The following is a 26,041-nucleotide window of genomic DNA, read 5'->3' on the forward strand; positions in this document are numbered from 1 at the left end:
CCAGGCATTGATCTGCACAAAGACGGTGACTTTTTTTATTAAACAGCTACTTCAAAGCCTAGCGGCTGCAAGAGCAAGCAAAGAAGAGCCGGTTTGATGTTGCATTGGTACAGCTCCTAATGCACCGCGGCTCTGATCCGTCGTGGGGCTCCCACGTGCCACCCCAACGCACAGAAACGCAGGGAGCGGTAACAGCGGGCGAAGCACAGCCCTGCCGGGCACCGAGTCATGCAACGTGGAGCTGTGGTCATCATCACGGTGTCCTCCCGAGGCTTTTCGACGGCCCTTCAGGAACAGGGTGTCGCCGGTTTGATTAGCCCAGGTGATGGGAAAAGGCCTCCCAAGCTCACAGAGCCCAGCTCGTCTTCCCCTTGTATTGTGGAGACACCAGCAAGCCTCAGTCATGGGCCGGGGTTTCACTGTGCTGGGTGCTGTACAGGCCCGGAGCAAAGATTATGTACCTGCTTTGTGGTTAGACAGGACTTGCTGCCTCGGGGCGGTAGCCCTGCGCTTCTTAGGCAAGCACCAGCCCACTTCGAGATCCTTTGAGGTGCTCGGCCCAGTTTACAGCCGGGAACACTGAGCCAACTTGGCACCTACAAGCCGGGCGCTACAGCGCCTAGACCGGAGGTCCCCAAAGCCTGAAGTTTGGCACCTCCATGCCGGACTAGAAGAGCCAAGTGCCTCGGCGGGCGATAGTGCCAAGTGCCTGGTCGGTGGGGGTGGCCTGGAGACGGTCAGCAGGAAACGCTGCCCTGCTCCCGAGTAGGAATGGAGGAGTTGCGGGGCCGGGGAGGGAGCGCACCAGAGGAAGTCTAGCGGTCCCAGCGCCTAGGGGTCAGCAAGAAGCGCCCAGGAGTCCTGGGCTTCACACCAAGAGGCAAGCACCTTCCCACCCCCTCACCTACACCGCTTGCAAATCCAAATGCTGGGCCTTGGCTGAGCACAAGTGAGTAACGAGGAGGTCGGCTTGCCCCTGGGAGAGGCAGATGGGCTGCCAGGCCGGGAACATTTGTCCGTCGCTCACCGCAGACCGGCCGCCGGCGTTAGTCATGGCGGTGGTATTCCACGTCTAGACGCTCCCCGGTGAGCGTCTCGCCTGCCACGGGCGAGCACGTTACATCCCTGGAGTCAGAGCCTCACTGGCAGGTCGCTCGTGCAGCAACAGGGCTCTGCAAGCTCTCCTCTCCAGATCCCTGCCCCCCAGGCTGATTTTGCATGGGGGGGGATGAGGATGAAGCCGTGAAAATCCCCCACTTGGAAGCAGAAACAAGCTGCAAATACAAGTGGAGGAGCCAAGCACCCAGCTCCTTTAAAATCCTGCCAGGCTTTACCGACTTGAGCCTCTCCAACGGGAACCACTGGAGTGAGGATTCGAACCCAGCACCCCAGCTCAAGCAGTGACTCAAACCTCCTCTGGCATTGTCAGTGCAGGCCACATCGCTAGAGCAAAAAAGGCCGGAGGATGCTTGTCCCATGGGAAACTGCATCAGCTGCCTCCTAGTTATGGAGGTATCCTGTCCTCTGCCACCATCGCATCCATGGACGAGCAAGGTTAAGAGATCGCTTGAGGCCTGTCCTGCTAGTGCCCAGTGCCACTTGCACACAGGGAGGAAATCATTGCAAGAAGCAACCCCGACTCCTTCTTTCTGGCTTTAAACCCTGCAAACCTAGGTGTAACGGGAGTTACCGGCCAGCTCTCCATGGAGGGCAGTCGGAGAACCTCTCCTGCCACCCTTTGCCTCCCTAGAAAACGGCCCTGCGGTAGCACGGAAGGAGAAAAACATCCTGGCATCTCCTGGCCCGGCTAACCCGTCTCCAAACAAATTTACAGCCGCAGTAGGGCGGCCTCTTGGCTGGTCGGAGCTTTTTCATTGCAGCTATTTCCGCTCGCTCTCAAAGTCGCGCTGCCCCACGGGCTGGGAGAGACGGAGGCATGCGAGAAAGCATTAATGCTTGTGCTCATTATCTCAGCAGGAGATCCTCCTGTTCTGGGAAGGGCACCAGGCCTGGGGCAGCCTGCCCCTTCCAGCCTCTCTGGAAATACTCTGCACGGCAGCGTTAAAACGGGGTGACGCTGATGGGGATGGGGGAGCGCAAGGTTAGGGGGGCTGCCGGGCCAGCTCTTTGCAAGGGGCTATGGCCTGCGGTACTGGTGCAAGGTTGGGGACTGCCCCCGTGATGCTAGGCCAGCTCTTTGCAAGGAGCTTAAGAGTGTTTAAGAGTGGGAGCAAGCCCCTGAGGATGTGCTGCTAACCAGAGGAGCTAAGCAAGGTTTCACCCAGGACACTTTCCCCTGGGAGGCAGGCGGCCATCCTCCTCCATTTCAAGCAAGAAGAACGGAGGCAGGGAGATAAGTCTCACTCGGTAGGAGTCTGGCCACTGGATAACCAGCCTGATCACCAAAAGGCAGCAGGTTGAATGCAAACAGCAGTCACGCATCCCTCCTGCGCCCCAAATGTGGTATTAGTCCACCTGGGATGGAGCCAGTGCACCCCCCACCCTCTCCCCAGGGGGGCTCACCAGCCAGGACCCCAAACCACGCCTGGGGATGCGACAGCCTCTTGCAACTCCTAGAGCCGAGTGAAGGACAGCTTCTTCCCCCAGAGCCCAGCCGCAACGGGAGAAGCTGGTTTTGCACCACACAAGGGGCTTTGACAGCAGGGCAGGGGCCAACTCTAGGCCCTTGTGAAAATCCCAGCTGAGAGCAATTAAATAAGGTCACTCCCAGGTGGGAAGAGTTCGGTGGAAATTTGTCTCCGTCAGGAGGATGAGCCCGGTGGGGGTGCGGGGTCCGTGGACCCGATGGCTGCACAGGGAAGCCACTGGGACAGAGTCGGTGGCTTGCTCTCGCTCCCAGCCTGGGAGATGCATCGCAATTAGGGCCACGGGTTCGCCCCGGCACAACTCACCTCCTCTCCTGCTCGGTGCCCGAAATTCGGCTTCTTCGGCCACTCGAACCAAACCACCAAGCTCCGGGAAAAAGAGACCGAGCTTCAAATCATGAAGAAGGGGCACCAGCCAACCGGCCCCAGAGCCGTCCCGGTCTCTTCTAGCTACTCGCTCTGCTCAAGGGGAGCTAATGAGCCTCCCCTGGGCTCGCTCAAAAAGACCTTCCTCCGTCAGCGGGAACTGGAACAGGTGTCGCTGGCTTGAAGTCTTCCCCACACGCTACAGGAGCCCTGGGAAATAGGGTGGGAAGATGAAGGAAGAAGAATAAAGAGGGGAAACATCACAGACCATCGGTGCACCGTGCCCGCCGAAGGGAAGAGGGACATGGTGGAGCAGGTACCCTTCAGTGGCGAGCCGCAGAGGTCTGTGCCCACCTCCGTGCCAGGGTGATAGCAGACTGGAAGACCTCTCCATTTGCTCATAAAGGCAGGGCAGGGTTGCACCTTAGAGGGCACCCAGGAAACCACGCAGCTCATGAACTCCTCTGCTGAGGCTTCCCCATCAGCTAAAGCTGCTTCATCAGGATCTAAATATCTCGTGGGTATGCACTGAGAAAATGAGGGTGGGAAGGGAGGTCACGTCCAGTCCAACCCACTCCTCCACACTGGACCAGTCCCACCTAAACCATCCCAGCCAAATCAAAGCTTCAATACCATCAAGACGGTCCATGAGGACACTTTTTATACTGCCACCAAAAGCTGGAGTGAAAATGCAGCACTCATTATATTCTTTTGAGGTATCTAGGTTAGAAGGCACTATTAAATAATCACCCAGGCCAACCCCTGCCTAACAGATGCCAACATTTCTCCTTGCATAGGAAAGGTTTTTTGTGACCACATCGTGTTTGGACGTAGTTTCTTCTCTCCTCTGGCTACATCCACATCCCTAACGCCAACACCACGTGCTCCAAAATTGTGTCGGCTCCACGTTAAAAAAAGAAAAGAAAATGATGCTAGGTTATTTTTATTTGCCTTCCACTGCTGGAAAGTTTAGGGTTTGCTTATTCAAGCGGCTTTCTGCACCAGAAAGGCCAAAACTTTTTTATTTTTTTGAAATGGAAGCTGAGATTTTTCGTGCATTTATTTGAATCAAGGAGCTGGACGCTTCAAGGGAAAACACATGCTCAGTTGTAAAGAGACTCAGTAAAAAACCCCCCAAATCCCAGCAAGAGTTGGCAATGCTGCTACACAAGCCCCCGATTCCCTGGTGTCGCTATAGGGGGATGTACTACCATTTTGTCCTGTTTTGGTAGCATCCCACTGATGATGCTGAAAAGCCCGGTGGCAAACGGGGCGGGATTTTTAGCAGATTTATTCTAGTAGGGACAAGGCCTTGCAGGGTGTTTTCTTGTCTACACGAGACAGGATAATCGCACGTGGCTGCAACAGCATTTCACTAATGGGCGTGCAAAGCAAAAAAAAAAAAAAAAAGGGATTTTTCCCCCCATAGAAAAAACAGATTCAGCAACACAGAAATCACGGGTTGATTTCACAATGTTTCGAGACCCAAAGAACAACACGCTACATTCAAAACCTTGCCTAAACTCATCCCAACCGGGCAGTCGGTCCAATAAATGATATCACCCACCAACGTCCTTGCCTTTCACCGAGTTATTTCCAACTCTTTCGAAGAACTCGGCATGGCCGGAGTCAACAGTTTCTAAGCACACCCTGCTGCAGGACTGGCTTGATGTGATTTGGTTTGGAGATTGGCTTGAACTTCATTGGGTTTTTTTAAAAGTGTGAAACTAAGGAAACGTTTCGAGTAACCAGCTCCCTCCTTCCCTAAGTTACTAATTTTTTTTTAAATTGGTTCTGTTCCAAATTGGAAAGCTTTCCCTGCAGACTTTCAAAGACGCTGAAAAAGTCTCCCCCGGCTCTTTACCTGCGATAAAAAGGATGAGGGGTGCAATGGGGCAGCTCTGCACCGCATGGAGGTGGGGAGTGGAGCGTGGTGTAGTGGTTATAGCAAGGTAGTTGGGGATGCAGTTGCTATGCTGCTACCCCGATCCCTTCCCCAATTTATTCACACTACTGGGAAGGATAGTTGAGTGGACTGAGCAGTGGGTTGGGTTTCAGGAGACACCAGCTCTCTCCTAGCTCGGCCTTTGTCTCAGTTCCTCATCCGCTTCCTATCTCACAAGAGACTCCCTTAATGACCATGAGATTTTCTTGTCATAGTCCTTAAGACATGAGAAAATCTCCTGTCTTAACGACCGTGAGATTTTCTATCGGATGCTACGTGGAAGACCTGACTTCAACACCACTGCCTGCCGCCAAGAGGTTAATGTCTTAAGCCCTAGCTCTTAATGCAGCTCGGATGGATTTGGATGCAGCGGTGCTGGCTGTAACAGCGTTTGGAAAGTTTCCACGCTCATTTTACGAGATCCAGGGTAGACAAGCCCTAGACTTCAGCCCTTATCAGCCGCCGTGGCAGGAGACAGAAACCAGACACCCTCCGAGAGATTCTTTACAGCTAAAACCAGTTTCTTCCTGGCAAAACAAATGACCATCGGGACCGGCTCCAATGCTTCGCTGTATCTTTTCTGAAACTGCTCAGATCTGCTGACCCTGGATGTCGATTGAAGGAAAGAAGCTTCCTAAGGGAAATCACAGGGAGGCCCCAGCGTTTCCCCCAGAGAATCGAGCCCAAATGCTGCATCCCCATCTACCGGCTACGTGCAGAAGAAGCCGCGGCGTGTCCGTTCTGCATCGCAGCCTTACAAGCACAGATCAAACCTGCCCTGCCCCACCACCCAGGGAGGTGAATCTGTTTTAACAGATCCTGGGTCGGGCCCATTTAATTCAAGAAGCCCCCGGTAATTCCCTGCTGAGCACTCCTCCCTTGGCAGGTAGTTTGCAAGCTGCAAAATTAAGTAGCCTGGCTCTGGAAAGAGCAGGTGACTGGAAAGCAAAACTGTGATAGCCCTCCAGGCAAACGGTGCTCTCTGGGCTTCTTCCTGGAGCTCCGCAGACTCTCAGCAGGGGTCCAGGTCCCTCGACCACAGCGGACATGGCTTCGCTCGAGCGCAAGCTGCACAGATTTATACCTGGATGGATGCAGTTCAGCGATCTCACCTGACCATCAAGAGCTGGCTGCCATCAGATGCCTCTTCTCCATGCAAATACCTGCAAGTCCCTCTTCATCTCCCCGTCAAAAGTCTGATGAAGCTCAATCTCCGTCGTTGCTTGCTTGAATATAATATTATCCCACACGGTTCTTGTAACTCTTTTCTCACTGTTAGTACTGGTCTCACTAATGCTACGTGCAGAGCTAATGTCACCTCCCTATTCCTGCTCAGGGCATCCAAGGCTGGCGTTGATTGTCCTGGTCCTCACTGAACACCAGGAGCTCGTGTTGTTTGTCCTCCGGGACCCGACATCCTTTTCAGGGTTGTTGCTCTCCAGGATAGAGGCCCCCACATTTGGAGAAACTCCTAACAAAGGCCAATGCCCAAATGGCCCAAAGCTGAAAGCAGATAAACTCAAAAGAGAAAGATCCTATATATATATATGCATATGCACACACACACACATATACATACACACACATACACCTTTGTCCAATCTATATTTATTTACACACACACACACACACACACACACACATATATAAAAATATACACACACATATATATTATAAACAGACACACCCCTCCATTATACACCCCAATACACACACACACACACACACACACACACCCCTCCAATATATATATATACACACACACACACAAACAACCCTCCTCCAATATATATACACACACACACACACGCACACACACACATATACACCCCCCCTCCAATACATATACATACACCCCTCCAATATATATTCATTTATATATATATATATACACACACACACACACACACACACACACACACACACAGAGCCCTCCAATATATATACACCCCCCCATTATATATACACATCCCCCAATAATACACACACACACACACACACACACAGATACACCCCCCCTCCAATACATATACATACACCCCTCCAATATATATTCATTTATACACACTGTATATAGACACACACACACACACACACACACACACACACACACACACACATATATATATATACATATTACACACACCCACACATAGATATGAGACTACGAGGGTGACTGATCGCTGGAACAAACCCCTGGAACGGGAAATATTGGATTTCCTATTTCTTGACGTCTTCATACCAAGACAAGAAGCATTTCTGGAGAGATGCTGAAGTGCAGCACAAGTTAGTCATCTCCGCACAGCGGCAAGTGGATGAAATTCAACAGTCCTGAGTTATAGATGGAGCTGGATGATCTAACGGCCCTTCTGGTCTTAAACTATCGGGAGAGTGACCCAATTTCTTTGTTCCTCTATGCATAACCTTGTATTGGCTCTCTGTATTGCTCAAGCCAGCAGGTTACACAAGAAAATGCTAATACAGAAGTACCACTACCAAAATATGCAGAACAACAAATACACTTGTCATGATAATACCCAGCTTGGAGAAAGGGATGGTGCATGTAATCAAAGACATGCATTCCTATCTCGCGGTAACAGCGTTCCCAGCTGGGAGCCTCAGCCCTGTCCCAAAAACTGCTCCTGCCCTGAGGCCTATCGAAGTTACTAGGCACGTGAAGAACAAATCGCCACTCAGAACTAAAAACAGCACAAGCTTTCAAGAAAATAATGCTGATTTATTAGAGGCACACGCGCAAACGCCACCACGGAGAAATGGAGGACTTGCAAGATCTCTCTGTATGCATGCACTTCTATCTGTTTCCGGGCAAAAATAGATCTCTCATTCAACAAAGCGTCCGCTGAAATGACGGCGCTCTGCAGACATATCGGTAGGGTCCTGGAGGAAGGATCATCAGTGGTACCAGTGCACAGATCCTGGCTTGGGACAGGCTTGCTTCTGGCTTCTCAAGGAGCCCGCTAGAGAGGGAACAACGACTTCCCGTTGTGGCAGAGGGGAGGCAGGGTTTGGCTGGGATGGGCGAGGTAGCCCAGGGTGAGAGGCTGCATGGGGTCACTACAATTCTAGCTGTTGCAATGAACAGAAGGCCAAAAAATGGATGACGAGATGGTATTTATAACCCCATCCTGGAACATGACAGCAGCCGGCCACACCTGGCGTCCAGAAAGGCTGGAAGCAGCACACCACATGCCAGGTGGCACTCTGGTTTGTAAACAGGTCCCACAGTCTCCCTGTGCCCATGCTCATGCTGACAGCAGCCAACGTCCTGGAGCCCATCTCATGGAGGGCACGAGGCAGGAAGCGCCCTCCGGGGAAATACTAGCCCTGTCCTGCGTGCCAGGTGCAGACGGGCAGCGAGGACTTCTCCATACGAGGATGGCTCCATGCCCACCGATGGGTGAATCACGCAGCTGTGGGCCTGAGCACCTCGGAGCGAGACAAAGGGAATGGTCCCCGGGGTGACCGACCTCGCGGGAAGTACTGCCTGGTCTTACTGGCACAGCCACCAAACCACAAGAGCAGCAGCAAAGGGTGGCCCCAGGCAGGTCGTCTTCCAGCTTCCTTCTCTCCCTGCCGATCCTCAGATACCTGGGCCCGGGTGGAGCTGTGGTTTCCTCCCAGCTGGCATCAAACCCCACAATGCGCAACAGGTCTCCTGCAGGGAGGGCAGCGGTTCTGCTGAGGGATTCCCCATGGGGGAAGATGACCTCTGCCACCCACGTCCATCCTCCGAGACGGACGCCTCTCGAGCAACCCCGGAGCATGAGGTCTCCCGCCGGAGCGGCGCATCGTGGCTCCCGGCTGTGACCCGAGTTGAGGGGAGAAGAGGGCAGTGCGCAGCATGGAACAATAAATAAACCCACGTGTGTCCGGAGGTGCTGGACTCCTGGAGCTTCCCCCCTCTCCTCCCGCGGCAGCAGGAGGGTGCAGCGAGCAGGGCCCACGCGGGCACGGGGCTATCTCACAGCGATGGACATCCTGGGGGTGGCGAGGAGTGGCTGGTCCAGGGGTGGCCACGGTGGCTGCTGCTGCCTCAACTCCTCCTCCACCCTCTTGAACAGCTTTTTGGAGGTTTTCTTCCGCCGCAGCTTCCGCACCCAGTCGAGCATGCCGTGGTCCAGGCCCGTCTGGAGGAGAAGGGGGGCAGAAGAGCAGAGGATGGACTGGGGGGGTCAGAGGCTTGGAAAGCACTGCAGGGGACCTAGGACCGCTGCAGGAGGTGGGGGGTTATCAGGGCTCATTGTCCGTGGGAGAAAGGGCTGAATCCTGGCTGCTGAGATTGGGGAGGGGCTGGGGCTTGGGTAGGAGCTCTTAGATGGGGAGCTGTAGCTCATGCCCATGACAAATCCCATCTCACCCCCTCAGCCGCGCACTAAGCTGGGCTGCGGAAGACTTTGCACCCAGTGCTCTTTGGGGCAAAACGTGCATCCATCCAGCAAGGACCCCATGTCCTCACCGCCACCGACGTGCCGGCCCCGGCCGCCCTCCTACCTCCAGCGTGAACGCCACGAAGAAGTTGAGCGTGGCCATGCCCACCAGAAGCAGCTTGAAGTTCATGTCGCTCGTGTCCTTCAGCATCAGCAGGGATTTCACGAAGCCCAGCGGGTAAACCGTCACCCCGATCATCAGGCCGAAGAGGATGACGAGGGCAAGCAGGAACGGGACTGGGTGGCAGGAGGCAGGAGGGGAGGTGTCACCGATGCGGGAGCCCCACCGTGATGCCCGCGGGAGAGCAGGCCACGTGCTTCCATGCCCAAGGGGCTGGTGACAGGCCTTGCAGCTTTGCAAGCCCACGCAGACAGCCCTGCCCTGTCCTCACCGTTGGTGTAGAGCGGCTTCCTGAAGGGGTATCCCTTGGACATGGCCACGGCGAGGGTCAGGTACTGGAAGCCCGAGATGCAGAAGACGACCGTGTTCTCATAGTTGGGCAGGTTCTGCGGGGCCGTCACCGTGCTGTTCAGCGGGACGTACCTGGGAGCGGGGACGGGGAAAGCAGGGCTCAGATCCTCCAAACACTCATGCTTCAGGGCAGCAGAGAGCGGTCAGGAAGGAACAACTTCTGGCGGGCAAATTGCTCCCCAACAACCATCCCTCCAGGCCAGGCAGCTGCTTACCAGGTCTGGGAGACAGTGATGAAGTAGCTCACGACTTGCACGATGATGAGCAGGGCTGTCTGGAGCAGGAGGCTGCCCAGCACGAGGACGCTGATCAGTGCCCCTTGGGGACGCTGCGTGCCCAGCTCCTGCGCTGGGCCGGTCTTACCCATCAGCACCGCCACGGTCGTTGTGATGATCAGGTCGAAGAAGAGGAACTGCAAGTCGCTCAGGTTGGTGTTGATCTGGGGGAGAGAGGCAACGTTGGAGACGCTGAACGGGGCTCAGGGGAATGGGTGGGAGATGGGGGCACAGGTCTTTCACTGCTAGCTCGACGGTTCAAATCTGGAAGTCACCCAGCACAACGGGGAGAAGTGTCCCAGGTTCAAACTGCCTGGAGAAATCCCCAGCTTCTCCCTGATCAGTCAAAGCACATTGACCCTGCCTGCCTGTGCCGTGGGGGCACAAGTGTGCAGGCAAAGGGGAGCTGGGCTTGTTCAAAGCTGCACCCCTAGAGAAACCACCTTTCCCCAGGATGCAACAGCTGCAAGACAATGGAAAGCCAGAGGAATTCCCTACCCGGACCCCCGAACCCCCTTCTCCTCTGAGCCACGATCCACCGTACTGGAAACACTCACCGTGTAGAGCAGCAGCACTGACACAAACTGCACCAGGCTGTACAGGGCCATGTACTTAAAAACCCCAAAGGACGTGACCAGAGAGCACCTGCCTTCCCTGAAAGATGGGATAAGACAGACAGAGACTTTACACACCGATGGCCCGTAGACACCCACGAGGCGTCTCTGCGCAGGCTGGCAGCTGGGAACCGAAAGGGCTCCGCCGTCCTGGGGGGGACACTGGGGTTGTGTGTGCGGGACACGCCTCGCTGGGCAGCGCAGGAGCTCCCAAGTCAGCGACCACCTTCGAGGCGGGAGCGTGGAGAAGGGGGCACTTGTTCAGTTCACGAGCGTCTCTGTCGACTGCAGCCCGGCTCTGGGCACAAGGCCCGATGCCGAGGGGCCATAGGACCACTAGAGATACTTCTTCTTGCTGTTGAGCAGGACGGTCAGGGTGGCCTTGACCCCAGGCTTGCCTACATCATGGGGCTGCTGCCACCACGCTTGTGCTATGGTGACACAAGGGGGTTTTCTGCTGCTTTGTGCCCCAGGGCACAAAGCCAAATCAGCAGGAGCTGGAACAGCTGCACCCATGGAGGGCAGGGCTGGGCCGGGGGGCTGCCACTCAGGTTGTGCCATCGTTTTGCACCCCGAGATGACGTTGCTGAGCCAGCCAACCTCTGCCCTGTGGCCCAAGGCTAAGAAAGGACAGTGGCACAGAAGAAGCACGAAAGCCCAAGAGCCCATTGAGACCCCGTGCGCTTCGGGACGGACAGTGCCCTGGCGCTCCAAGCTTCAACCAGGGGGAAGAGCGAGAGCCATGGGAGCCTAGAGACCACTGCCACCAGCGCACAGGCGCCGAGACCCACAGACAGCAAGTGCAACATAAGCAAGGAGTCTTCTTCGATAACCTCCGACTGGCCGATCCCTCCCCGCACACGCTCCAGTTCGGGATCACCCCCGCTATCCCATCTCAGCCCAGCAAGCACAGAAGTCCGAGCTCACCGTATGACCAGAGGAACGCATTCGATGTTGGGAATTTGGGAGGTGAACGGCGACGCCACAGAGGCCTCCGCCTCGGACAGCGAGATCCCCACGTCAGCGGCCTTCAGCGCCCCGCAGTCGTTGGCACCGTCTCCACACATCCCCACGCAGTAGCTGCAGCAAAGAGACCTCTGTGGACTCCCCGCATAAGCCGAGAGGATCCCCAGACCCCTCTCCTGCCCGTGCTGCCCCAGGAAGAGGAGCTCTCTGGACCAGCAAGTTGGAAAATATCAGTATTCAGCATAGAAAGTGCTTGACAGCATCTCCATCCAGGACACCAGCGTCCATCCCCTGGCTTCCCTAATCGTGGACCATTTGCAGAGAGGTGAGAAATGGAGAAACCTTCAGCAAAGAAATCACTGGGAAGATGCCTCTCCCTGGCTGCGGGACGGCAGGGCAAAGTGACTGCCTTTGCTACTAGCAGTGGCCACGACCCCATTGGAAATGAGGGAGGCGTCTGGAAGGGAAGGCTCGTGTAGACAAACCCTTGCCACAATTTGGGGGTTTTGACCTTTGGAGCAAAGACCAAGACGATGGCCTCCCCAGAGCTTCGGAAAGTGAGGTCCCAAGCATGGCCGGAGGCCTCAAAGTTTCCATCTGGCTTTTGAAGAAGTCCCTAATTGTGAGGTGCTCAGAGTCCCCTAGAGCTTATCTAAGGGGTTTCCTGAACCCTGTTCAAATCTCTGCTCTGCAAGTCAAAGCCATTTGTCTCCCTTTGCCCAGAGGCAGGAGAGATGGCCACGGGGTTGAACGCCAAGCTCTCAAACCCCAGCCCCTCAGGGGAGATCACAGTGAACTTCACTGCTTGGACCCTCTTCTATGTGCTGGATGATCATCTGTGAACTGGGGATGAACTGGAGGCAGAGCTAGGATCAGGCTTTGCATTGAGGACAGATTAGCTCCTGGCTCAGGGTGCTGCAGTGGATTGAATAGTACTGTCAGGGGGAAGCGATTTCAGGGTTGCACTTGGCATAGGAGCATAAGAGCCTCCTGCCTTGGCTTCACAAAAGACGTCTTTGCAAGGAAATGCTGGGTCTTTGCCCCATCCCCTTCCCCACTCTCCTCTGCCTTACTTTAGGTCTTGTAAGCAGCGAACCAGCCGAGTTTTTTGGTCCGGAGACATGCGAGCAAAGACTGTCGCCTGAACCAGGATCTGCAAGAGAAAGGAGCATCATGTCAGCCTGGCATCACGGCCTTGGAGGTCTTGGCGGGGAGAGGGCACCGGCGTGGCCACTCAAAGAGCAACGAGCCAATGCCACAGCGTGCTAGCCCACAGCTCCCTGGCACACGGGGGGAAGATGCTGCCCCAGAGAGGGGCCACACTCCCAGCTACACGGCCAGTGGATAAGGGGGGGCCAGAGGCAAGGACTCACCTTTGGCAGCAGGTCGGGGAAGTGTTCGCAGACCACCGCAAAGGATTTCCCATTCAGCGCCAAGTGGCTCGGCAGCTGCCTGAGGAGACAGCCCTCCTGCTGGTACGGGCCCTGCGAACCAAGCCCACCCGTCCGCTGCTGAGCACACCAGCAACAAAGCTGCCGTCCCTGGGTGGGCCATCCAGGGGAGTGCTGGCAGCATCCCCTGCCCCGGTTTCTAGTCATCGCCACCACCCCCCTGCTGCATCTCCAGACCCTGCGGCCTGGATGGCACGGCCGCACGTGCTGGGGAATGGGGTCACTCCACTGCCAGATGTGGAACGACCCCACGGACTGACCCTGGGTGCTGACGGCACGCTGAAGCTGGCCCACAGACTGTCCCTGCCTATGGGACCTGGCCTCGTGGACTCACCCTGTGCCCCTCCCCTGGCTTTTGGGGCTGGAAGTTCAAGCACCACTGGTCTAGATCTGACTGGTGCTTGAACCAGTCGGGTCTAGACTGGGGGATCACCCCCACGGATGTGAGGTCAGAGGAGGCCGTGCCCTGCATCCCGGGACACTAGATATCCATCTCTCCTGGGACACCCAGGTGTGAGAGCTCCTCATGACAACTGCTTCCCAAGTTGGCTGCAACATCTCATGGGAAAGAGGAGCCCCTCGCCGGGCTGCTTTCCCTCCTGGCCTCACCTCTGCAAGCTCCTGCCCCGGGGCTTGCTCGGCTAGACTGAACTTCAGGGCGGCAGGTCTGTCGTGGTCGGGAGGAGAGCCGTTCACAAAGACCACCCGCTCCTTAGGCTCCACCATCCGGCAGCTCTTGGCTACGTTCACCGCCGTCAGCATGTTGTCCCCTGCCAACGAGAGGCAAGCGGTCAGTGAGGACAGTGGACTATGGATTTCAGAAGCCAGCACCGGGCTGGGGCAGTTTGTGCCACCTCCACCATGGCAGTGCCTGAATGACACGGGGGGACGTGGCCAACACCTCTCACACGCGACTCATTCCCTTTCTCACGTGGGATCATAGGAATGGAAACACCTCCATTTTTGTGCCTAGGGCCCCCAGGATAGCATGGGAATGGGATTTTGGCATAGGGAGCAGTGCATTTTGGCACAGGGGAGGGGGTGAATCTGTTCTTTACGGTCCCCCTTTTTTGGCTGGCAGATGCAGTTTTAATACTGGGAGGAGATAGCCCTGTAATCCCTTGTTCTGCACCTCAGCAACTGGCCGCCTCCCTGACCCCCACCCAAGATTGGCCGCCGCATCCACAAACCTCCAGCTAATAAAATGTGCTAGTTGGGTGTTTTCACTTAAAGACCCAGTGGTGAAATAGCTGACATGCGTTCAGCCATCATTAGGGTTCAGAGTCAACAGCCCGAGATGAACGGGATACTGTTCCAGGCTCGAGGCGAGCAGCAAGATACCGGCTCTTGTTTTAAACAATGAAGGCCGGACTTAATGCTGCTGCTACAGCAAGGGTCAATGATACAAGGTTTTGACAGCAGAATCCACCCTCCTGTGGGCTCTTCCCCGCCAAGGAAAACCCCTTTCAAGTCTTTTTTGTTCCATTAGAAGGAAGCAAGGGGGGCACACGACCCGTTTTCCTTATGGGTCCATTCCTTCAGCGTTTGCTCATTATCAGGGACAATAAATGCTGGATCCCTCCTGCCCCACTGAGCCCGGACATTACCCGTCACCATCACGGGGCGGAGGCTGGCTTTCCTGAGCAGGTGGATCACAGGAGCGGTCTCTGCCTTGAGCACGTTCTTCATCACCAGGAAGCCGAGGAGGGTCAATCCGCTCTCTACAGCGTCCCTGTTAGGACACAGCAGGGCTGTGATTTGGATACCAGAGTGGGATGTGGGAGTGAATGAACTTGTGCAATATCCTTGGGCAGCAGCAACACTGTCCTGATTTAGGTGTTTAACCCCTTTATAACCCTTACTCCTTGTATAACTGTATCCCTAAAAGCCATGTTGATGTCCGTTGCATTTCAGGGCCAGAAGGGACCATTCCTGTAGTCTAGTGTCACCTTCTGTGTGACCCGGGCCATAAAGGCTTCCTTGCATTCAGCCCTTGCATTGGGTGCAAGCAAGAAAGGAGGGAGGAAGATCTCAGAGGAGAGGATGGAGCCGGGTCTCCAGCAGGCTCACGCACCTTGTCAGCTGCTGGGCGTCCTCAAAGGTTTTGACTGGAGCAAGAGGTTTGTAGGCGAGCGCCAGGACCCGGAAGCCATCGGTTGTGTAGTGTCGTAGCATCTGGGAGAAATCCCCCGGGACTGCGGAAAGACAGGGATCAATCAGTCCAGAAAGGACAGACGTAGCTGGGAGTGGACAGGCAGAATGGCTTTCAGCAGGTCTTTAACTCAGGTTGGCCAAGACACGGCTTGGTACAGGTCCCTCGGCTTGGCGAATTCGGGTTAGAAGAGCCGTTTTGTCTCAGTTGGACAGCTCCAATCTAACCCCAGGTTCTTGACCTCGAACTGATCACCAGACTTAAAACCCAGCTGCCCGATCTGCATGGCTACTATACTTCCAAAGTGGATTAGGCTCATTTTAACTTGACTCTCGGATCGCAGAGTGCACACCGGATGCTCATCGGGAGCAGGTCCCTGTGGGGACAAACCCTGCCACTCCAGCATGAGCAGCTGGGCATTATTTTTGGAAGAACATGAATAAAACCCCAGATTCTACAAACACCAGGCAAGCAGTGTGAGGCACATTTACCTGTTTCCTTGTTGCAGAGGCTGGCCACCATCTCCGGAGCCCCTTTTGCATAGGCTTCAGCAGGGGCATCTCCGGGCAGCTTCACCACCACGCTCATCCGTTGCAGGGAGGAGGAGAAGGGGAAGCGACGGAGGATCCCGACTGGCACCTGGTGCTTCTGGGGAGGGAATGGAAGGTACTGACAGGCCTGGGGAGGCTGAAGAGGGCCACGGGGCATATCCACCTGTGGTGGTGGCACAGCCGGCCACACCCAGTGTCAGGGACTTCCCCCACTTCCAGGGTGATGGGAAATGGCCTAGCCAAGAGGGCGATGCCCACCCTATCAAGGGCGCAGGTTACCCTGATAAGTACCCCATGGTGCTGAGATAGGTGCATGCATTGCTACAGCAACCTGACTTCACCAGTGCCATGCCACACCGAGGGGGGTACCCGGATGTTTTCCAGATTGAGATGTATGTCCTTGTTTTAGTCTCAACTATGGGATTAACTCCCTTCCGCTTCCACCCGCCATGCACCCAGAGACTGCCTGCCTTGTACCAGCTCACCACGGGCTCACCGTGCCATGGGGCTGCTCCTCCACAGGCGGGGGCTTCATCACTGCTAGGACCTTCGTCCCAAACTGCTGGACGGCGTGCAGGTCAGCCTCTTCCCCTTCTGCCTTCTCCAGGATCTGAAACCAAGGGAGGGGGTTCAGAAAGCACAGCTCAGAGCCCGGTCCCCTCCCGCAGCTGAGCTGGCAGCACCACGTCCTACCAAGCCAACAGACAAAACAAGGGGCTGCCCTTCACGGCTCGGCTGCAGCCTCGTAGTTTTGCTGCCAGCTCCAGTGCACACCTGGACAGCCCTGTCCTCTTCAGGGCATCAGGTCACCTCCCTTCAGGGGGGGTTATGCCCCCCACCACCAGCCTCCATTTACACATGGGAAAGGGTTCAATCAGTAGATTGAAAACTGAAGTGGTTCTGGGTATTTTCTAGACCTCCCACCCAGGGATGCCCACTTTGGTGAGCAGTGAAGCTGTCCAGCATGGCCGAGACTAGCTTTCAAAGCAATTCTTGGCTTCTTAGCTATTCCTAATACTACAGCTCCAGTTGCTCACGCATCTCTGAGCCCAGCCCCATTCACGACTGCGTGCTCGCCGCAGGTTTTCACACCCGGAGAACAGAGGCGAAGCCCTCTTGGCTAGAAACCAAGCAGGCTGCACACCCATCTGCATCCGGCCAAGTCCACCTCTCCGGCTCAGCCCAATCCCAAACAGTCCCCTGCAGCGTCACTCCCCCGACAGAGCAGCCATAGCACTGCATAGCGAGGTTCAGCATTTCCCTGTAGGAAAAACGGGGTCTCTCTGCAGAGCCTGACAGAAATCCCCACGTTCAGTGCCACAGGGTCGCTGCCCCATCCTTTGGTGGGAAGTAGGCTGCACTACAGAGGTGTAAAGCAGGAGGAAATGGGTGAAGTGAGAGCCTCAGGTCCCTGAAGAGGGTACAGAAGGATGGATACACCTTCTCCTCCTTCCTAAACCACCCCTGAAGGGTATAGGCCTACACATGCTTCTATGTGGACCCAAGGCAGCCCGAAGTCAGGCCTTCTCCTCTCACCCAGCCAGTAGACTCCATCATCTTCAGGTCCACCGGGTCTCCGATGGGCTGCTCCCTCAGCAGAGACACAGCGTGGCAGGTCGACAGCGAGTACAGCAACGGGCCGTCGGGCAGGCAGCGGGGCTCTTGGATGAGAGGGAGGAAGCAGCTGTTCTCCAGGGGAACGACACCCCAGACATCCAAGCCATCCTCCGTGAGGGTCCCTGTCTGTAGCAGAGGCAAGGGAAGGTGGAATCAAAACCAAGCCCACCTCAGTCACTGACCTGGATGCCACGAGGCAACAAAGTCCCCCTGGGACTCACCTTGTCGAAGCAGACCAGGTGGATCTTGCCACACAGGTTGATCCGGGGCGGGCTGACGCAGAAGATGCCGTGCTTCTTCAGCCGGTTCTGGGCGTAGATGGTGCCCACGGTCATTGCGGCGGGAAGCGCCGGGGGCACGATGACGGTGATGAGGTCCAGGGCACGGATGATGATTTGCCCGAGGGCGACCTGTTCATGTCAGACAGCCGGGAGCGGGAAGACGGGGAAAGAGAGAGCAGCTTGAATGGGACGAGGGGACTCCGCAGGACAGCACCTAGCTCCAGGGGAGATGGACCAGCAAGTGCAACTGCCCACAGTGCATCGCATGCTTGTATTCAATAAAGCCAAACACAGGCTCCCCAGGGCATCTTAGCTTGCAGTCTGCATCAAGGTTTGCTGGGAGCGACCAGCCAGCTTCCAGCCCTTCCCAAACCAACTTCTCCTAGCCCTAAAAAGATGCCACAGCAGCCTGGAGCTGGAGGATGGATCTCTGCTGGCCTACACATGGGGGTAGGTTTTGCAGCAGGGCTTTTGTCTGTGTTGCACAGGAGGTGGCTTGCACAGCCTGGTTGGCCCCTGCAGCACTGGGCGTTTGAGAAATCTGGAGGTATGGACTACAACCATGCCAGCTATGGACTGCTATAGGGCTAAGTCTTGCTTCCACATCAAAGTCAGCTCCCAAATGCAGGCAGGGAGTAGAGCAGTAGAAGCAGACAACTTCCCCAAGCACCAGCAACTCACCTTGTTTCTAATCAAAATCAAGATGCTGTATATGGTCCCAATAAGAGCTGCAAGAGGGAGAGGAGGGGATGCATCCATTAACAACAGCCTTGCATCCATGCATTGGTGCCAATAAGGCCTCCTGCTTTCAGACCTACCCAGAACGGCAAGGAAGAGAACAAACTTCATAGCATCCTTGTAGAACTTGAAACTCAGGGGCTTGGGATAGAGGATGGAGCTGATCAGGTCCCCTTTCGCTGTGCAGAAGCCTGGGGAAGACAAGGGGCAGGGGCTTATCATGGAGGCTGCTGGCACTATGGCTCCTAAAAAATCATGCATGGCTCATTTTTCCCCAAGCACCTGAATCCTTAACTGCTGGGAAAAAATGAAACCTGGGCACTTCAAGATGACTAGTACTGTAGGTGTCTTGTGGTTCCCTCTTTCTCCTAATGGTGTCAGGGCAGTGGGCCACACTGGAGAGATGTCACACGGTGCGGGGTTAGTGCCTACACCTCCATGTACACCCGCCCCACGGCCTATGTTCAATTCATAATTCCCGTCTCTGCACATGCCGGCTTGAGACCTGCTAGAGCTGAGCTACACAACAATACTGAGACTATGACCAAGATCACTCTCTGAGAAAGGGAGCACCCATGTGAGTGTGTGTGTGTGTCCGTGTGTGCATGCACGCATGTGTGTACCTACATGTATGCAGCCAGAATTGCTAGTAATCCTACCATGAGCCATTTAAAGCCTGCCCACAATGCCTCAGCTCCTAAGACTAGAAGTGAGCCTACTTTTCCCCAACACCAGCCTTCCCTGCTTAAAATGCCACCTATCCATTCAGACAGGATGATTTTTCTCCCTTCAGCAGGCCCTTGATGTTCTCCAGTTGTGGTTTTTTGGGGTGGGAACCCCCTCTCCAGCACCTGCGGAGCCCCTTCGCGATTCTCCTTGCCTGAATGCCAGAACGGATGCAGAACGGGCTTGTTCGCAGCATCCAAGGGCGAGGACAGAAGAGGGCTCCTGGCCATCAGAGCAGAGAGATACTAGAACAGCCGCCCAGTGGGAGCTAGGAGGGGAAACCTAACCAGGTTGAAGATGGAGCTTGATAAAATTATGAACCAGCTTCTGTAACGTAGCTGCCTGCTGGCGGGGACCCGGATCCGACGTCCCGGGAGGTCCTTAGGTGCTGTAGGCGCTGTTTGGGCAGTGTGACTGTTGGGCGGTGGGGCGAGCACAGCTGGGACAGCCCGTGGCTTGGTGCTTACCTGTGCGGGTCACCACAGCCAGGACGTCCTGGCCCACATAGGACTTGGCTTGAAGCACCTGCGTCCCACAGAAGAGCGTGTGCCGTTTGTGCTCTTCGGGGGAGTAGATCAGGTTGATGGCTTGAGGCCCATCTGGTAAAGGGGTCTTCATCACCGGGACGCTCTCCCCTGCAGAAAACACCCAGATGGTGATAGAGGCCATGAAGGGAGACTCATCCCGACATGGCAACCAGTGCTTCTCCACTGCCTTTGTGTGCATGGTCTTCTGGGATCTGCCGCCCGCCTGCCCGCCCAGAATCTCAGCACCTGCCCTCTTCACGAGCTCCCTGTCCCTGGCTGCAAGGATGCAGCCTTCTGGTCCAGAGAGCTGGGCATGCCTTCCCCCCCATTGCAATGCCCCGCGGTGCTCACCTGTCAGCATGCTCTCGTTGACCATGCACTCGCCAGTGAGCAGCGCGGCATCGCAGGGGACGAGAAGCCCGTCGCAGGGGAGACTAATGCAGTCGCCAGGCACCAGGTCCTCTGAGCTCACCATCGCTTCCCCTGCAAGGGCAAACGTGGTGCCATCAGGACCCCCCCCCAGTGCAGCCCTCGTCACCGTGGAGTTAAATGCCACTGTTCCCATTTACTAAAACACAAGACTTTAGTGCCAGCTCAACATCTCCCAAACAAATGACTTGTTCTGGAGGGGCACCGATCTGCACGTGGGCAAGAGATGCGCCTGCCCCCCATCCCTTCCTAAGGGGAAGCGTGCCAGCGTCCCAAGAGCCACGCTACTTAGGAAGAAAGCCCTCCCCGACCCGGCCTCCAACTTTCCCCTGCTGCCCTTTAATCAGTGGAACTTAATTACCGAATTAAAAGTCCACGGTTAAAGGCAAATCCCTACAAAAGGCTTTGCTTTGCCTGGGATCAAGGCTTAAATTGGAGCTAGCTGTAATTACCGCTTGAACGGCTTCCAATTACGTGCTGGGGCGCATTGAATCTGCGCGCTCCGAGGGTCTGTGCCATTATGGTGGATAACATCAAGCACCTGGCTGGTAGATGCATGCACAGCGGGAGGCGATACCCCATGCGGGGGAGAGCAAACCCCTCAATCTCTGCCAGTGAATCAAGAACCTTTCAGAGATCAGATCTAAAGAGACAAGCCAGTGGGGGAGAGGGGGGCGAAATCCCTTCTGTAAATCCCATGTCATTTTTAACCTTTTAACTCTAATCCGGTGATTGTAGGGTGGTGGACCCCAGGCAAACACCTGCTAAAATGGAGGGGAGGGCAGCCTTTTATCTACTGAATACATTTAACTTTCACTAATAAGGGGACTTATAAGAGCTCTGGGGCAAGGTCGCAGCCTGATGGAGAACAACGAACACGTATCTGAGGTTTCTGCAGCGCTAGGTACATCGTGCCTTCAAAAAAAAAGGGGCCTAAACTACCTGCCTGTGTGAAGATGCTCTGTTAGGGGCAGGAGTAGGACCGGGGTTTCTATTCCTGGCTCTGCCACTGATTTGCTTGGTGGCCCTGGGCACATCACTTCACCTCTGTTTTTTATATTGGAGACAGGGCTGCCCTCCTTCGTATGGCGCTGCAACAGCAACTGAAAGACCCTGCGAGACCTTCCCCCCATGCACTTTGCTCAACTGCCTAAGGGCTGATCAGCAAGAGACACAAGAGCCCCTTGCTGCAGTCTCTGCCCAGCACTCACCTCCGCTGGGGCGGCGGACTCTCACGCTGATCGCCATCTTCACCATGTTCTGCAGGGTCTTGCTTTGCTGCAAGCAAGGAGACGGGCGGATAAACCAGCAAGCACCGGAGGGCTTTAAAAGGCACCGGCCTAAGATTGAACTTCTTAAGGTGGTTCCTGGATTTTAAGGCTGGAACAAGCCGTGCCAGTCCCCTCGGTGGACCTCCTGCATCACGTGAGCTCGGAGACCTTCCTCGACCCCAGAGAGTCCTGGCCCAAAACCAGCGCTTCTGGGAGAGCAGGGCTTTGAGAAGGACACGTAGCCGTGGCAGATACCCCAAGCAATGGAGAAATCATTAGAAAGGTAGGGCTGGAAGGGGTCTCAAGAAGTCATCTAGTCCAACCCCATGCCCGAGGCAGGAAAGGTCTTGTGTCCCATATGGGGATCGAACCTGCAGATCAACCTTGGCAGAAGCTACTGAAGAGCTGGCTCAGCCATTACTCCTTCCTCTTTTCATGCCCACCCCTACATATACACACACACACTCTCTCCCTTCCCCATATACTCATACATCCCCCCTCCCTCCCTTTCACAAAAGGGATGGAGGATACCTGCAGGATGGAGCAGACCAGCAGCATCCACCCACCCTCTGCTTGCCAGTCCTGGCTATTTTGCAGGCAGATCAGGGGACCGGTGAATCCAGTCTACTTCTCCCACCCCCTTGCCCCACTGGGCTACAGTTAGAAATGCGAGCCCCTCACTTGGTGCCATGCCGATAGCTCCCGGTCCCCCCGCTGGTGTGGGGAAACCACTTGGAAAACCTCCTGCTATGTGCAAAGACTCAGACACAAGCCTGCCCCTTGCAAACAGGACACGGAGGGATGGAGGCTGCTTCTGGAGAGCCCGCAACACTAGGACAAGCCTGTTCTTCCCAGATGCAGATCTGCAGTGTCAGATTGGGAGGCCTTGCAGATTTTACACCTTCCCCCAGCACAGCCCTGCACCCACCTTTCGGGTCTCATAGAGAGAAAGCCCAATGGAGATGGCAGAGATGACGAATATGCAGGCAGCGTAGTAGTAATACGTGTCGCAGATCCACAGCACAATGCTGAAAATCTGGAAGATGTAGAAGGGATTCAGCACCTGGGGTGGAGGGGAAAAAAAAGCAGGTGTCATTGAGGACGTTGCTCATCCACCGGTGCCCGAGACTTGCAGGGGTGGTGGGAAAGCCAGGGAGCTCCTCCTAGCCCCTGGCTCACCGGTGTGGAGCTCGTTCCCCCTCTCCTGCCACTTGCTGGAGGAGCTCCAGATGCTGCAGCCCTTGCCCATCCTGTGCCCAGCTCTGCCCTCCATCACCCAACCACCTTGGATCTAACTTCTCCCCCTTGCCCTATCCTCCTACAACCGCCGCTGGGTTTGTCTGAGTTGCCTCGGCTGAAGGCTGCTTCTTGCTGTGCTGATCTCAGGGGAGGAAACAGCTGGGACAAGACTCAATATTGCTAAGCAATGGACACACATCCCAGCCTCAAACCTATTTCAGCTGTATCAGCCCTATCTATGGCTCAACAGCCCGGGCCCTGAATGGTGAAGATACTGGAGGGCCAACAGCTCGTCCTTCTGACATTCACATTACATGCCATCGCACGAGTGCTGCACTTCGAGGCCCCACCCGAGATCTGGTGTGCTACAAGGGTGCAGTGAAGAACAGCATTTCTAAGCTCTTTGGGGCCAAGCCAAGGCACACAGAAGGAAGGAGGGACCAAAGAGCGGTATCTTGCCCCACGTCACGCAGCGGCAGGGCTGAGAAGAGACTCAAAGTCACGTCTCCTGTTGCCTACGAGGTCCCTCTTCCTGGGCACACACTTAGCAGAGCTTAAAGTCCTGCCTGGTTCTCCCAGACTTAGCAAAGCCCTGTTCTTGCCACGTCTGGAGAAACAGGAGGGCAGCAGGCGAGCCACTTGGCAGAGGTGTACCTCATCCACCAGCAGCCGGAGGTAGGATTTGACCGGCACGTCGATTAGGTTCGGCCCGTAGATCTTTCTCCTGAGGAGGAAACGCAGCAGAAGCCAGAAGACCGAGGTAAGGATGCTGCGTTTCAGGCTTTCTTCTTGAATAGCCCGACGCAGTGCCCAGACCTCAGTAGGACACTGACAGGTAAAAGCAGGGCCCGACATAGGCGCCGTCATCCCAGAACCCACCGGCTCCCTGAAAAGGCCTCAGCTGCCGCTACGCAGGTCCCCGAGCCAGCGTGCACCTACTTTGTGTTGTGATCTTGCTGCGTGAGCCCAGCCTGGGAGAGACGGATGTCTGCGCAGGTCCAGCCCTCATCCAAGATGCTGAAAAACACACGCACAAGAAAAAGACATCCAGGTGAGCAACGCTCTGGCTAGTATCTCAAGTGGCCTTCACCACAAAGGGCAGGGCTGATGCAAAAGTGATACGTTTATCCTTGTCCTTTCTGAAGCATCCAAATAATGCAATGTGGTGTCGTTGCACGCTGCTCATCAGTTATACGAAGGCTGTTTGAACTGTCAAGCTCCTTGCTATGAGATCTAATAGGCACGTATACAATAGTGCATCATGTACTCAAGTGGTGCATGTACCGCTGTATGTACACACACACACAGATGCAAATTCTTAATGGACTTCCACATGAGTGCAACACCGAAATAGTGCCCATTCACATCGAGCCATTGATGTGACCCAGAGGATGCGCAGGTAATTGGGGCTGAAGTTAATTGCTCAAGACGAGCGAGTCGTCGAGACTGCAAGATCCAATGCTAAGACGCCAGGAAACTCCACAGGCTGAAGGACCCATCGGGGAGCCTCTGACTCACCCTGCTAACATTTACGCACAGGAGCAATCCTATAACAGGATAACAAAACCTAACGAAGGGTATAGCCATATGTTACAACAGCATCCACATCAAATGAGGCCAACAAGCAGTTATAATGCAACTGTTCCTGCAGCCTGATTCTGCTGCAATACAGACGCAGCAAAATCACTGCAATGTTCACCCTGCCTCATTCTGGGGCAGAACCAGAGCAATCTATCCCTTTTGTATGGCTCCAGGATCAGGCAGAGGCCACAGTTACAGCCTAACAGCTGAGACACGCACCTCAGTGCCAGCTCTCTCCTCCCTTTGAAAGCAGATTAAAAAGTATGTTCGTAGCTCAATGCATGAGCAGCGATGTCGACAGCAATGTTCAGACTGCTCAGCCCCTGTTCCCCCAAACAGTGCATCTCTAGCAAGACTGAGCGGTTGCATTTCTCCTGCTGAGCCAGGCTCAGAGCTAAAAATAGATTCAAGCCCATCACTTCCCCCCACCTCCTGCTTTTCTCCCCATTTGCTTTGGATTTCCATCTCATCACGAGATATCCCATTTCAAATCACAAGGGCGAAGCTGTGATGGATGCTGCTGCAGTCGCTCCGTCTGCAGTCAGCTTCTGGATACACCTTGCCCACAGCATGGTGGGGGAAAAAAAATAGTCTCCTGAAAGCTCACAGCCCAGAAAGCACAGATCACAGGGCTTTCGAGGGGGGAGGCATGTTGATCTGACTTCCAAACTCCGGACGTGGAGCCCTCCCCGGGGCGGGAACAAAACAGAAGACTGCTTGGAGGCAGACGGTTTCCAATGCCCCGGCGTGGTCTTTGAAGAGAAGCAGCCTAGCCCCTATGGCCACGGGGGGTGGGCAATCCCCCACACAACACAAGCTGGGGAACGCACCTGGTTATTCCCACCCCGAGCTTGAGAACTTCTTGTTCTTTAAAAAGGACTAAGAAAAGCACCTTGTTACTCAGCACATCTGGTCCCATTGGAGCCTACGGACACGTGCACCCATCACCGGGTGGGAAACGGCTCCTCCATGGACAACAGCCTTACCTGACCTTGCAGTAGGCTTGCTGCCTTTCCAGCCAGACGTAGCGCGACCCTTCGAAGAGGTAGTAGCGCAGGATGTTCTTCTGAGCACAGAGAGAGGTGCAAAGTCAGAGCGGGCCTGGGTCAGCCCGAAGCTCGGCAGCGCTTTGCAGAGGAGGAGGAGGACAGTGCATGGGTCCCAAGGACAGGACTCGGGTGGGAGCAGAGGGCGAGAAGTTACCTCCTCCTTCTTGTGGAGCTGGATGGTGTCCCTGCCGTCGTCCTCATCCGTCACGCCCACCGCGACGCTGGCTCTCCCATCGTCGGGTCTGGTCCCAGGATGCTGCTCCAGGCTATTCGGGAAGGAAAACACAACACCGGTATGTCAGCAGCCCTGGCTGTGAATAAAAGCACTATCTCCAGATGCTGCCTTACCTAATATCTTCTGGTATCCCATGGATCTGGGAACCTGGAGAGCTTCAAAAGCTGATGCTACCTGTAACCCCATTCGGGCGCATCTCACGCCAATGGCACATGCCTCATATAGTTCATCGGAGAACTTCTTCACCCCAGTGAAAACCTATATAACCAGTATAACCTATAAGAGCATGTGCTCTTTCCCAGCTATGCACAGAGCCATCACGGGGCCGGGGAGACCTCGCTGCTATGAAATCCTCTGAAGAGGTAGATTGTTAGGGAAAAAATTAAGGTTGCTTCTTCTCTAAAAAGTTTCAATATTTAATAAAGGGCAACCTCTTACCCCACACCTCTTGACACTCACTATAATGGAAAGATCAAGGGGGAAAAAAGATTTCTTTTCTTAG

The 26,041-nt window shown here is 55.2% G+C and overlaps 1 protein-coding gene across 5 annotated transcripts in view; it reads right to left on the minus strand.

The window, feature by feature from the left end:
* Nucleotides 1-7,633: 7,633 nt before the first annotated feature.
* The window catches only part of ATP13A2 (ATPase cation transporting 13A2), a 32,435-nt gene continuing 14,027 nt past the window's right edge, over nt 7,634-26,041 (minus strand). For 4 of the 5 annotated variants that reach the window (XM_006259221.4, XM_019500031.2, XM_014601888.3 and 1 more), the window contains 25 exons: nt 25,459-25,570; nt 25,242-25,321; nt 23,614-23,691; nt 23,329-23,398; nt 22,364-22,498; nt 21,376-21,442; nt 20,087-20,218; nt 19,676-19,843; nt 18,563-18,673; nt 18,426-18,472; nt 17,685-17,873; nt 17,383-17,589; nt 16,343-16,456; nt 15,787-15,943; nt 15,218-15,338; nt 14,751-14,875; nt 13,753-13,913; nt 13,066-13,176; nt 12,766-12,845; nt 11,654-11,806; nt 10,670-10,766; nt 10,053-10,276; nt 9,758-9,909; nt 9,430-9,602; nt 7,634-9,065 (listed from right to left, as the gene is read on the minus strand). In XM_006259221.4, the coding sequence (XP_006259283.2) occupies nt 8,895-9,065; nt 9,430-9,602; nt 9,758-9,909; nt 10,053-10,276; nt 10,670-10,766; nt 11,654-11,806; nt 12,766-12,845; nt 13,066-13,176; nt 13,753-13,913; nt 14,751-14,875; nt 15,218-15,338; nt 15,787-15,943; nt 16,343-16,456; nt 17,383-17,589; nt 17,685-17,873; nt 18,426-18,472; nt 18,563-18,673; nt 19,676-19,843; nt 20,087-20,218; nt 21,376-21,442; nt 22,364-22,498; nt 23,329-23,398; nt 23,614-23,691; nt 25,242-25,321; nt 25,459-25,570 (3,235 nt within the window). In that variant the 3' untranslated portion in view covers nt 7,634-8,894. Of the gene's footprint in view, nt 9,066-9,429; nt 9,603-9,757; nt 9,910-10,052; nt 10,277-10,669; nt 10,767-11,653; nt 11,807-12,765; nt 12,846-13,065; nt 13,177-13,752; nt 13,914-14,750; nt 14,876-15,217; nt 15,339-15,786; nt 15,944-16,342; nt 16,457-17,382; nt 17,590-17,684; nt 17,874-18,425; nt 18,473-18,562; nt 18,674-19,675; nt 19,844-20,086; nt 20,219-21,375; nt 21,443-22,363; nt 22,499-23,328; nt 23,399-23,613; nt 23,692-25,241; nt 25,322-25,458; nt 25,571-26,041 lie in introns of those variants that run through there. The other variant, XM_019500034.2, reaches the window with a different exon arrangement.

Source organism: Alligator mississippiensis, chromosome 13 (genome assembly GCF_030867095.1).
Source record: "Alligator mississippiensis isolate rAllMis1 chromosome 13, rAllMis1, whole genome shotgun sequence".
Taxonomy (NCBI): Eukaryota; Metazoa; Chordata; order Crocodylia; family Alligatoridae; genus Alligator; species Alligator mississippiensis.